The sequence below is a fragment of the Salvelinus fontinalis genome, chromosome 38, assembly GCF_029448725.1.
Source record: "Salvelinus fontinalis isolate EN_2023a chromosome 38, ASM2944872v1, whole genome shotgun sequence".
Taxonomy (NCBI): Eukaryota; Metazoa; Chordata; class Actinopteri; order Salmoniformes; family Salmonidae; genus Salvelinus; species Salvelinus fontinalis.
Window position 1 is genome coordinate 5828921 of NC_074702.1, and position 13652 is coordinate 5842572.

The window sequence follows — 13652 nt, forward strand, 5'->3', positions numbered from 1 at the left end:
CTCCTATCGGCCTCCCTCTCTTTCTGTCTCGGCAGTGAAGTGCTCGCGTAGAACTAAGCACACAAAACCGCCGCCTTTGGCCAATAGCCGTTTTGTTGAAGAGGTTCTTTGTCCAGTCTGTTTGATCTGTGACCCCCCCTCCCGGGTTATAATGCCCCCCCTCCTCCCTGTCTCTCCTAGCTGTTCTGTCACTGTTGTGACTCATGTCCTTTCCATTCCGTCGCTCCCTCTCTCAATTAAAGAGGGAAAAACTTCAAACCTTCCGACCTTCCTTCTGCCTTTCCTGTTTCCACTAAACACAGGGCTCCCTCTCCTATTTTAGTCAAATCCCCCCACGCTCCCTGCGTATCCTGCCCTTCTTATTCCAGTCTTTTAAAGGTAGTGATGACAGTCTTAAGGATTAACAACCAATCACAACGGTTGCTTGAAAACCCTGATAAGACTCCTAAAATGGATGTCTCTCCAACCAGTACTGCACAATGAAACACTTACTGTTAGGACAGTAACACCAGCCCCATTAACATGACCATGTCCATAATTTTTTATTTATTTTTATTTTCTTATTTTACCAGGTAAGTTGACTGAGAACACGTTCTCATTTGCAGCAACGACCTGGGGAATAGTTACAGGGGAGGGGAGGGGGATGAATGAGCCAATTGTAAACTGGGGATTATTAGGTGACCATGATGGTTTGAGGGCCAGATTGGGAATTTAGCCAGGACACCGGGGTTAACACCCCTACTCTTACGATAAGTGCCATGGGATCTTTAATGACCTCAGAGAGTCAGGACACCCGTTTAACGTCCCATCCGAAAGACGGCACCCTACGCACCCTAATGACAGTTACACACACAGAAAAAGTGTGTTCAAAAGATGTCCAGAAGAGTTTTATAATTTAAGTTATTATATTTTATTACAAAAGTACAGTGAGCAATTCTTCATCCACAACAGGTGTGTGTGTGTGTTAGAAGTCATCCTGGTTGCTCCGTGTGTCTCGTAGGTGTGTGAGTGATGCCAGGACCTCCTCTGTCGGTCTCCTCCCTAGCTGCTTCCCCCCTCTGGTCCTTACACTCACCGTGCCACTCACACACTCCTTCTCACCTACCACTGGGGACGCACACACACACACACACACACACACACACACACACACACACACAGAGAAATAAACAATTATTGAATTAATATGATTCCAAGCCGTGTCAGTTTATTTTGAATCTACAGTAATCTAATCCGTGTTCACCCACGCACTCTTACCAAATATGTAGTTGTACTGGGCCAGCTGTGCAGAGCGGATCTTCTTATTTAAGGTGGCACCCTGGTCATCATCCACGTCAGCCATGAAGCCGGCCTCGCGGAACTGTAGGACCACCTTAACAAGAGCAAAACATACATCACTCACAGTGGTGGTAGAGGAGACAGGAACCAGGCTATGGTAGGATAACAGTAAGGACGACACCTTTTAAATTCCACCCTGAGGGCCGAGACACTGGTGGCTGTATTACCTGGCTATGTATCATCATGACAGACCCCAGATCAGCAGTGTTGATAGATTCTCCTCCCCTGGGGCTACATACGCATTACATACAGGAGGATGTATTGGCAATGTTGTGACTGGCAGACTTTTTACAAGACAAGTCAAGAGAGAAATAGGAGCCGTGTCCTGATAAAGGCCTCAGAAACATTACATGTCATGTTATCTCCCGTGTCTGGTCTTACCTGCTGCTGGCTCATTCATCATGTGGCAGATGGAACTTGTAGAATATATTGATATGTGAGTAGTGGCATGTACGTGCGTAGCTTTGTTTCATTGTTGGTTCCCATGTGTTAAATAAACGAAGACCTGATCACAAAATTAACCTCAAATCAAGTCCTTTTCAGAGTCATGATGAACCGTGTATGGGTACAGTGCTGGATTAGCCTTCGACCTCTGGAGTCACTGAGGGGTACAGCTTTTGATGTGTGCTGAGTCATGTTGTGTTTGGTCACGTGTGTGGGTGTATGAGGGGGGTTTGATTTCAGCCTGCAGTACAAGGGCCATGTGTATAATGTGTCTCAGAGCAGGAGTGCTGATCTAGGACCAGGTTCCTGCTTTCCATTTAATCTTAAGAATTGAGATCCAAAATGCAAAACTGAGCCTAAATCAGCACTCCTACTCTGAGACGCTTGATACATATGGCCCCAGATCTGATATTATGAGTCCTGACCTGTTGCGCATACGACTCACTACCTCCCCCTACAGGAATAATGATGACCTGCGCTGGAGACAACCACAGAGGCCTGAAAGAGACCGAAAGGAAAGAGAAACTGAGTGAGTAAGAGGAAGAGAAATGTGGGTAACCAAAACGGTATAATTTTAGATTAATCAAATCACAGACATACAGACACTCTTCTCACCATTTCCCCCCAAAATTCTCAGCCAATATAGCGATCATGCGTTCCAGTGATCCCAGAACAGCTCTGTGAACCATCACTGGTCTGTGGGTCTCTCCATCCCCCCTGAGAGCGAGAGAAAGGGTGAAAGAGAGCGAGGGAGAGAGAGGGTGAGGGAAGAGAGAAAGATGTGGTGAGAAAGGGGTAGGGGAGAGGAGATCACTTCAGTCTTAAAGCTACAATAACAAAGCGGACACCCCACCTCTGTTTTGGTAAAAAGCTAAGGGATGAGCCTGGAGAAATGTAACCAAATCAAATCAAATTTTATTTGTCACATACACATGGTTAGCAGATGTTAATGCAAGTGTAGCGAAATGCTTGTGCTTCTAGTTCCGACAATGCAGTAATAACCAACGAGTAATCTACCAATTCCACAACTACTATCTTATACACACATAAGTGTAAAGGGATAAAGAATATGTACATAAAGATATATGAATGAGTGATGGTACAAAACGGCATAAGCAAGATGCAGTAGAAGGTACAGAGTACAGTATATACATATGAGATGAGTAATGTAGGGTATATAAACATAGTGGCATAGTTTAAAGTGGCTAGTGATACATGTATTACATAAAGATTGCAAGATGCAGTAGATGATAGAGTACAGTATATACATATGAGATGAGTAATGTAGGGTATGTAAACATTAAGTGGCATTGTTTAAAGTGGCTAGTGATGCATTTTTACATACATTTCCATCAATTCCCATTATTAAAGTGGCTGGAGTTGAGTCAGTATGTTGGCAGCAGCCACTAAATGTTAGTGGTGGCTGTTTAACAGTCTGATGGCCTTGAGATAGAAGCTGTTTATCAGTCTCTTGGTCCCTGCTTTGATGCACCTGTACTGACCTCGCCTTCGGTATGATAGCGGGGTGAACAGGCAGTGGCTCGGGTGGATGTTGTCCTTGGTGATCTTTATGGCCTTCCTGTGACATTGGGTGCTTTAGGTGTTCTTGAGGGCAGGTAGTTTGCCCCCGGTGATGCGTTGTGCAGACCTCACTACCCTCTGGAGAGCCTTACGGTTGTGGGCGGAGCAGTTGCCGTACCAGGCGGTGATACAGCCCGACAGGATGCTCTCGATTGTGCATCTGTAGAAGTTTGTGAGTGCTTTTGGTGACAAGCCAAATTTCTTCAGCCTCCTGAGGTTGAAGAGGCGCTGCTGCGCCTTCTTCACAACGCTGTCTGTGTGGGTGGACCAATTCAGTTTGTCTGTGATGTGTACGCCGAGGAACTTAAAACTTACTACCCTCTCCACTACTGTCCCGTCGATGTGGATAGGGGGGTGCTCCCTCTGCTGTTTCCCGAAGTCCACAATCATCTCCTTTGTTTTGTTGACGTTGAGTGTGAGGTTATTTTCCTGACACCACACTCCGAGGGCCCTCACCTCCTCCCTGTAGGTCGTCTCGCCGTTGTTGGGAATCAAGCCTACCACTGTAGTGTCGTCCGCAAACTTGATGATTGAGTTGGAGGCGTGCATGGCCACGCAGTCATGGGTGAACAGGGAGTACAGGAGAGGGCTGAGAACGCAACCTTGTGGGGCCCCGGTGTTGAGGATCAGCGGGGTGGAGATGTTGTTACCTACCTTCACCACCTGGGGGCGGCCCGTCAGGAAGTCCAGTACCCAGTTGCACAGGGCGGGATCGAGACCCAGGGTCTCGAGCTTGATAACGAGTCGAGGGTACTATGGTGGTAAATGCTGAGCTGTAGTCGATGAACAGTGTTCTGACATAGGTATTCCTCTTGTCCAGATGGGTTAGAGCAGTGTGCAGTGTGGTTGCGATTGCGTCGTCTGTGGAGCTATTGGGTCAGTAAGCAAATTGGAGTGGGTCTAGGGTGTCAGGTAGGGTGGAGGTGATATGGTCCTTGACTAGTCTCTCAAAGCACTTCATGATGACGGAAGTGAGTGCTACGGGGCGGTAGACGTTTAGCTCAGTTACCTTAGCTTTCTTGGGAACAGGAACAATGGTGGCCCTCTTGAAGCATGTGGGAACAGCAGACTGGGATAAGGATTGATTGAATATGTCTGTAAACACACCAGCCAGCTGGTCTGCGCATGCTCTGAGGACGCGGCTTGGAATGCCGTCTGGGCCTGCAGCCTTGCGAGGGTTAACACGTTTAAATGTTTTACTCACCTCGGCTACAATGAAGGAGAGCCCGCAGGTTTTGGTAGCGGGCCGTGTCAGTGGCACTGTATTGTCCTCAAAGCGAGCAAAAAAGTTATGTAGTCTGTCGGGGAGCAAGACATCCTGGTCCGCGACGGGGCTGGTTTTCTTTTTGTAATCCGTGATTGGCTGTAGACCCTGCCACATACCTCTTGTGTCTGAGCTGTTGAATTGCGACTCTACTTTGTCTCTATACTGGCACTTAGCTTGTTTGATTGCCTTGCGGAGGGAATAGCTACACTGTTTGTATTCGGTCATGTTTCCGGTCACCTTGCTCTGGTTAAAAGCAGTAGTTTGCGCTTTCAGTTTCGCGCGAATGCTGCCATCAATCCACGGTTCCTGGTTTGGGAATGTTTTAATCGTTGCTGTGGGTATAATGTCGCCGATGCATTTTCTAATGAACTCACTCACCGAATCAGCGTATTCGTCAATGTTGTTTTTGGACGCAATGCGGAACATATCCCAATCCACCTGATCGAAGCAGTCTTGAAGCGTGGAATCAGATTGGTCGGACTAGCGTTGAACAGACCTGAGCACAGGAGCTTCTTGTTTTAGTTTCTGTTTGTAGGCTGGAAGCAACAAAATGGAGTCGTGGTCAGCTTTTCCGAAAGGAGGGCGGGGGAGGGCCTTATATGCGTCGCGGAAGTTAGAATAACAATGATCCAGGGTTTTACCAGCCCTGGTAGCACAATCGATATGCTGATAGAATTTAGGGAGTTTGTTTTCAGATTAGCCTTGTTAAAATCCCCGGCTATAATGAATGCAGCCTCAGGATGTGTGGTTTCCAGTTTACATAGAGTCAGATAAAGTTCGTTCAGGGCCATCGATGTGTCTGCTTGGGGGGGGAATATATACGGCTGTGATTATAATCGAAGAGAATTCCCTTGGAAGATAATGCGGTCGACATTTGATTGTGAGGAATTCTAAGTCAGGTGAACAGAATGACTTGAGTTCCTGTATGTTGTTATCATAACACCACGTCTCGTTAATCATAAGGCATACCCCCCGTTAATCATAAGGCATACCCCCCCACCCCTCTTCTTACCAGAAAGATGCTTGTTTCTGTCGGCGCGATGCGTGAAGAAACCAGCTGGCTGCACCGACTCCGTTAGCGTCTCTCGAGTAAGCCATGTTTCCGTGAAGCAAAGAACGTTACAGTCTCTGATGTCTCTCTGGAATGTTACCCTTGCTCGGATTTCATCAACCTTGTTGTCAAGAGACTGGACATTGGCGAGTAGTATGCTAGGGAGTGGAGAGCGATGTGCCCGTCTCTGGAGCCTGACCAGAAGACCGCTTCGTTTGCCCCTTTTATGGCGTCGTTGTTTAGGGTCGCCGGCTGGGATCCTATCCATTGTACTGGGTGGAAGGCAAAACACAGGATCCGCATCGGGAGAGTCATATTCCTGGTCGTAATGATGGTGAGTTGACGTTGCTCTTATATTCAGTAGTTCCTCCCGACTGTATGTAATGAAACCTAAGATTACCTGGGGTACCAATGTAAGAAATAACACGTAAACAGTTTCCTAGGAACGCGAAGCGAGGCGGCCATCTCTGTCCGCGCCGGAAGTAATGAGTGAAATTCTGAGATATGGATGCAAGGACTGACCAACCATGATATCAACATTTGTTTAACCTTGTTATGAGGCTATACAGTGTTTATTTATGTTGTTTACAAACATTGTCCAGTGTCTGTTCTTTTGCCCAGTCTGAGATATTGCTTCTTTTTTCCCAACTCTGCGTAGAAGGCCAGTGTCCCAGGGTCTCCTCTTCACTGCTGACGTTGAGACTGGTGTTTTGCGGGTACTATTTAATGAAGCTGCCAATTGAGGACTTGTGAGGCGTTGGTCTCTCAAACTAGACACTCTAATGTACTTGTCCTCTTGCTCAGTTGTACACCGGGGCCTCCCACTCCTCTTTCTATTCTAGTTAGAGACAGTTTGTGCTGTTCTGTGAAGGGAGTAGTACACAGATCTTGTACAAGATCTTCAGTTTCTTGGCAATTTCTCGCATGGAATAGTCTTCATTTCTCAGAACAAGAATAGACTGAAGTAGACTGAAAAGAAAGAATAGACTGAAAAGACTTCAGAAAAAAGTTCTTTGTTTCTGTCCATTTTGAGCCTGTACACAAATGCTGATAATCCAGATACTCAACCAGTCTAAAGAAGGCCTGTTTTATTGCTTCTTTAATCAGAACAACAGTTTTCAGCTGAGCTAACATAATTGCAAAAGGGTTTTCTAATGACCAATTAGCTAATACATGTTTATCATTTGAAAAGGCTAACAGAACGTGCCATTGGAACACAGGAGTGATGGTTGCTGATAATTGGCCTCTGTACGCCTATGTAGACATTCCATAATTTTTTAATATATATTTTTTTAAATCAGCCGTTTCCAGCTACAATAGTAATCTCTACACCCTATTTCTAATAAATTTTATGTTATATATACACCCCCCCCCCCCCCCCCCCAAAATAAAAAAACAAGGACATTTCTAAGTGACCCCAAACTTTTGTGTGTTTACCCTTCAATTCTGAAACCACTCTGATCTACACCAATGTCATCACCAACATCGGCCAGGCCTACAGCCCAGTTACAGGTAGCCTATTGCTTGCTTACACACCAATCTACATGTACAGTTGAAGTCGGAAGATTACATACACCTTAGCCAAATACATTTAAACTCCTTTTTCACAATTCCTGACATTTAATCCTAGTAAAAAATCCCTGTCTTAGGTCAGTTAGGATCACCAATTTATTTTAAGAATGTGAAATGTCAGAATAATAGTAGAGAATGATTTATTTCAGCTTTTATTTCTTCACATTCCTAGTGGGTCAAAAGTTCTCATCGACTCAATTAGTATTTGGTAGCATTGCCTTTAAATAGATTAACTTGGGTCAAACGTTTTAGGTAGCCTTCCACAAGCTTCCCACAATAAGTTGGGTGAATTTGGGCCCATTCCTCCTGACAGAGATGGTGTAACTGAGTCAGGTTTGTCGGCCTCCTTGCTCGCACATGCTTTTTCAGTTCTGCCAACAAATTTGTGATTTTCTGGATTTTTTTTTTAGATTCCGTCTCTCACAGTTGAAGTGTACCTATGATAAAAATGACAGACCTCTACATGCTTTGTAAGTAGGAAAACCTGCAAAATCGGCAGTGTATCAAATACCTGTTCTCCCCACTGTATGTACGTATATTTTCAGAAAACTTAACATGTGTGAATATTTGTATGAACATAACAAGATTCAACAACTGAGACAAACTGAACAAGTTCCACAGACATGTGACTAACAGAAATTGAATAATGTGTCCCTGAACAAAGGGGGGGTCAAAATCAAAAGTAACAGTGAGTATCTGGTGTGGCCACCAGCTGCATTAAGTACTGCAGTGCATCTCCTCCTCATGGACTGCACCAGATTTGCCAGTTTTGCTGTGATATGTTACCCCACTCTTCCACCAAGGTACCTGCAAGTTCCTGGACATTTCTGGGGGGAATGGCCCTAGCCCTCACCCTCCGATCCAACAGGTCCCAGATGTGCTCAATGGAAGATCCGGGCTCGTCGCTGGCCACGGCAGAACACTGACATTCCTGTCTTGCAGGAAATCACGCACAGAACGAGCAGTATGGCTGGTGGCATTGTCATGCTGGAGGGTCATGTCAGGATGAGCCTTCAAGAAGGGTACCATGAGGGAGGAGGATGTCTTCCCTGTAAGGCACAGCATTGAGATTGCCTCCAATGACAACCTCAGTCTGATGATGCTGTGACACACCGCCCCAGACCATGACGAACCCTCCACCTCGATCCCGCTCCAGAGTACAGGCCTCGGTGTAACTCTCATTCCTTTAACAATAAACGTGAATCTGACCATCACCCCTGGTGAGACCAAACCGCAACTCATCAGTAAAGAGCACTTTTTGCCAGTTCTGTTTGGTCCAGCAACGGTGGGTTTGTGCCCATAGGCGACGTTGTTGCCGGTGATGTCTGGTGAGGACCTGCCTTACATCAGGCCTACAAGCCCTCAGTCCAGCCTCTCTCAGTCTAATGCGGACAGTCTGAGCACTGATGGAGGGATTGTGCGTTCCCGGTGTAACTCGGGCAGTTGTTGTTGCCATCCTGTACCTGTCCCGCAGGTGTGATGTTCGGATGTACTGATCCTGTGCAGGTGATGTTACACGTGGTCTGCCACTGTGAGGACGATCAGCTGTCCGCCCTGTCTCCCTGTAGCGCTGTCTTAGGCGTCTCACAGTACGGACATTGCAATTTATTGCCCTGGCCACATCTGCAGTCCTCATGTCTCCTTGCAGCACGTTCACACAGATGAGCAGGGACCCTGAGCATCTTTCTTTTGGTGTTTTTCCAGAGTCAGTAGAAAGGCCTCTTTAATGTCCTAAGTTTTTATAACTGTGACCTTAATTGCCTAAGTGACCTTAATTGACCTTAATTGCCTAAGCCGTTAGTGTCTTAACGACGGTTCCACAGGTGCATGTTCATTAATTGTTTATGGTTAATTGAACAAGCATGGGAAACAGTGTTTAAACCCTTTACAATGAAGATCAGTGAAGTTATTTAGATTTTTACTAATTATCTTTGAAAGACAGGGTCCTGAAAAGGGGATGTTTATTTTTTTGCTGAGATTATATAATATATATAAAAATCATTTATAAGTCCAAAAATGGACGCAACAACTTAGGATTCTAGCTTTAAATTCCCTCAGTCTAATAACGTTGTCAGCCATGTGCAACCCAATTAAATGTACCATCAGTTAGATAAGAGCAGAAGCTGCATCAGGGAACATCCCAGAACACACAGGTTGAACTGACATAGATGAGTGACTCACCCCACATACTGCAGGTCAAATCTGATTGGTAGCTGGAAGTCCAATTGGATGGTGGCACACTGGTGCTGTCGACCAATGGCGTCCTTGATCTGGATGTCAATCTAGGACAACAGGAAGATGTGTGAGTGTTGATAACATGGCTCTGTTCAGGGCAGGTTGCAGCGTTACACAACGTTCAGACAGAAGGGTCTTGTGTAACTGACCTTTGGCCCGTAGAACGCTCCATCTCCTGGGTTGAGCTGCCAGCGCTCCCCAAACTGCTGCAGACTCCTCTCCAACTGCTGCTCAAAGAGAAAGAGACAAAGAGGGGTAGAGAGAGAGGAGAGCAGGGGGGGACAAGAGGGAGGGGAGTGAGAGGGAAGAGGGGAAGAAAGTGGGAAAGAGAAAAACGGAAAGAAAGGATCTCATTTCTTCATTGAGCTTCTCCTCTCTGTGTTAACTTCCTGAGCTTTACTCCACAGAGGAAGAGGCAGGGAGCGTAGACAGCAGCCACAGAACAGACAGGGCTTTGAGTTGGTCACATCCACATGGCCATATATCAACACTGATTGGATAAGTGTCCCTCATTACGTGATGTAATTATGATTACAATAGAGGCTGTGTGCTGGGATTTATAGACATCACTTGTGGGACAGTAAACACACATTTACACAGCCGGCTCTGTGTGTGTACATCTGTCTGTATGTTGTGTGTGTGTGTACATCTGTCTGTATATTGTGTGTGTGTGTGTGTGTGTGTGTGTGTGTGTGTCGGTGTGGTGTACCTGCTCAGCGTGATCCCACAGTGCAGGCTCCCCCAGGCAGGGTGTAGGTCGGGTGGAGAGGAGACAGTGGAAGGAGAATCCAAAAACTCGATACACACTCCTCACAAAGTCCAAACACGCTATGATCTCCTCCTCCAACTGACAGAGAGAGTGTGTGTGTGTGGGGGGGGGGGGGGGGGGGGGGGGTACAGGAAGGGATTGGGGGGCAGGAGTCCAGCCAGAAAAGGAGGACAGAGTGATGGAGACAGAATAGAGAATGTAAATCCAATATTGTAAAAGACAGTATAAACAAACAGATGTGAAACTGGAGAGTACAAGGCTTTCGGGGTTAAGGGTTAACTTAGAGATGAGTCCAGGGCTTCAGGGCTTAACTTGTTATGGATAGGGGGCAGCATTTTCACGTTTGGATGAAAAGCGTGCCCAGAGTAAACTGCCTGCTACTCAGTCCCAGTTGCTAATATATGCATATTATTAGTAGATTTGGATAGAAAACACTCTGAAGTTTCTAAAACTGTTTGAATGATGTCTGAGTATAACAGAACTCATATGGCAGGCAAAAACCTGAGAAAAATCCAGCCAGAAAGTTGGAAATCTGAGGTTTGTAGGTTTTCAACTCTTGGCCTATCGAATACACAGTATCTATGGGGTCATTTTGCACTTCCTACGGCTTCCACTAGATGTCAACAGTCTTTAGAACCTTGTTTGATGCTTCTACTGTGTAGTGAGGCCGAATGAGAGGGGAATGAGTCAGAGGTCTGCCAGAATGCCTTGAGCTCGTGATGCTCGTTCACGTGAGAGCAAGATCTGTTCCATTGCTTTTCTACAGACAAAGGAATTCTTCGGTTGGAACATTATTGAAGATTTATGTTAAAAACATCCTAAAGATTGATTCTATACTTCGTTTGACATGTTTCTACGGACTGTAAAATTACTTTTCGTCTGAACTTTTGCAAACTCACGACCTGCCCGCGCGTCGTGAGTTTAAATTGTGTACTGAACGCACGAACCAAAAGGAGTAATTTGGACATAAATGGACTTTATGGAACAAATCAAACATTTATTGTGGAACTGGGAATCCTGGGAGTGCATTCTGATGAAGATCATCAAAGGTAGGTGAATATTTATAATGCTATTTCTGACTTATGTTGACTCCAACATGGTGGATATCTTTTTGGGTTGTGTTGGTCTCTGAGCGCCGTACTCAGATTATTGCATGGTTTGCTTTTTCCGTAAAGTTTTTTTTTTTAATCTGACACAGCTCTCCTCTCATTAAGGAGAAGTATATCTTTAAATCTGTGAATAACTCTTTTATCAATGTTTATTATGAGTATTTCTGTGATTTGATGTGGCTCTGTGCAAATTCACGGGGTGTTTCAGAGGCAAAGCCAAATGTAAACTGAGGTTTTTGGATATAAATATGAACTTGATCGAACATACATGTATTGTGTAACATGTTGTCCCGGGAGTGTCATCTGATGAAGAATATCAAAGGTTAGTGATTAATTTTATCAATATTTCTGCTTTTTGTGACTCCTCTCTTTGGTTGGAAAATCGCTGTATGCTTTCTGTGACTAGTTGCTGACCTAACATAATGATATGTTCTGCTTTCGCCGAAAAGCTTTTGAAAATCGGACACTGTGGTTGGATTAACGAGAATTTTATCTTTAAAATGGTGTCTAATACTTGTATGTTCGAGAAATTTGAATTATGAGATTTCTGTTGATTGAATTTGGCACCCTGCAATTTCATTGGCTGTTGGCGAGGGGTTCCCCAGTCCTAGACAGGTTAAGGGTTAACTCAGAGATGAGTGAGGAGGAACATTTGATGTATTGACTGCTTCAGTGATTGGATTAGCCAAAGTGGAAAACAAACCTCACAATATCATGTGAATCAGTGTGTGTATAAGCATAAGTGTGTGTGGTTTAATGGGAAAGGGAATCATTGGGGGAGTCAGGGATACAATCCCACTTTCTCCCACTGTCTGCTGTCCTAGGAATTCCAAGGTGGAAAATGTGAGACAAATATCCAAAAAGGTTCAAATGACAGGAATCGTGTGTGTACCTGCTCAGGAGTGCAGAAGATGTGTGCGTCGTCCTGGCAGAACCTGCGGACCCGGGTGAGACCACCCAGAGCGCCAGACAGCTCGTTCCGATGCAGTGCCCCGAAATCGGCCCAACGCAACGGGAGCTCCCTCCATGACCTTACACGCTGCTCAAACATCAGACTGGAACAGAGATAGCTGTTATTGAGATGTCCTGAACAGTGTGTGGGGCAGAGTATGAGAGAGAATGTAGGGGTGTGTGTGTTCTCACCAGTGTGCAGGGCAGTTCATGGGTTTGAGTGCATAGGTGTGTGTGTCACCAGTCACAGTAAACATGTTTTCACTGTAGTGTTCCCAGTGACCCGAACGCTCCCACAGTGCAGTGCTGTATAGAGTAGGGGTCACAACCTCATGGAAGCCACGCCTCCTGTACTCAGTCTGGGGGGGGGGGGGGGGGGGGGGGGGGTGGAGAGAAAGGGAGGAACAGAGGGATGTAACAACTTAATTATTACAGACAGAATTCTTCTCTGTGCGTGTCATCCAGGGTTATTTGGAAAACAGACAGTCACAGTGTAGTAATTTCGGTGATTTCCTGACTACAACAGGAGTGTCCTGAGGTCACCGTCAGGGTAAAGATGTCTGAATGAGCGACTGTGTGTGTGTGTGTGTGTGTGTGTGAGTACACACGGAAGCGTACTTGGCTGATTGTCTTGGCCATTCTATTCTAAAATCATAAAAATTACTAAGGGGGTGTTAATAACTTCACACTGGAGTTCCAGAGTGCGCTCTGGGCGTTTGTAAATTCAGAGTGTTGTCAGATTCTCCATTCGTAAATTCAGAGCGTTCCGCTCTAGGAGCTTTCAGAGCACACCTGAAATGCCTCTCCCTAATGTCAATATGCCTTGTCCATTGCTGTGCTGGTTAATGTTTATTGGCTTATTTCACTGTAGAGCCTCTAGACCTGCTCATTATACCTTATCCAACCCTTCAGTTCCACCACCCACACATGCGATGACATCACCTGGTTTTAATTATGTTTCTAGAGACAATATATCTTTCATCGTCACTCAATGCCTAGGTTAACCTCCAATGTACTCACATCCTACCATACCTTTGTCTGTACATTATACCTTGAATCTATTTTATTGCCCCCAGAAACCTGCTCCTTGTACTCTCTGTTCCGGACGTCCTAGACGTCCAATTCCCATGGCTTTTAGCCGTACCCTTATCCTCCTCTGTTCCTCTGGTGATGTAGAGGTGAATCCAGGCCCTGCAGTGCCTAGCTCCACTCCTATTCCCCAGGCGCTCTCTTTTGATGACTTCTGTAACCGTAAAAGCCTTGGTTTCATGCATGTTAACATTAGAAGCCTCCTCCCTAAGTTTGTTTTATTCACTGCTTCCGCCACCCCGGATG

At 45.6% G+C, this 13652-nt stretch overlaps 1 protein-coding gene across 3 annotated transcripts in view; it reads right to left on the reverse strand.

Annotated features, from left to right (window-relative positions):
* Window positions 1-886: 886 nt before the first annotated feature.
* The window catches only part of LOC129837694 (threonine--tRNA ligase 1, cytoplasmic-like), a 31264-nt gene continuing 18498 nt past the window's right edge, over window positions 887-13652 (reverse strand). For all 3 annotated transcript variants that reach the window (XM_055904064.1, XM_055904063.1, XM_055904065.1), the window contains exons 10-18: window positions 12510-12676; window positions 12259-12421; window positions 10198-10335; window positions 9638-9715; window positions 9435-9535; window positions 2398-2499; window positions 2208-2280; window positions 1258-1372; window positions 887-1107 (exon numbers count right to left, since the gene is read on the reverse strand). In XM_055904064.1, coding sequence (XP_055760039.1) covers window positions 965-1107; window positions 1258-1372; window positions 2208-2280; window positions 2398-2499; window positions 9435-9535; window positions 9638-9715; window positions 10198-10335; window positions 12259-12421; window positions 12510-12676 — 1080 coding nt within the window. In that variant the 3' untranslated portion in view covers window positions 887-964. The remainder of the gene's footprint in view (window positions 1108-1257; window positions 1373-2207; window positions 2281-2397; window positions 2500-9434; window positions 9536-9637; window positions 9716-10197; window positions 10336-12258; window positions 12422-12509; window positions 12677-13652) is intronic.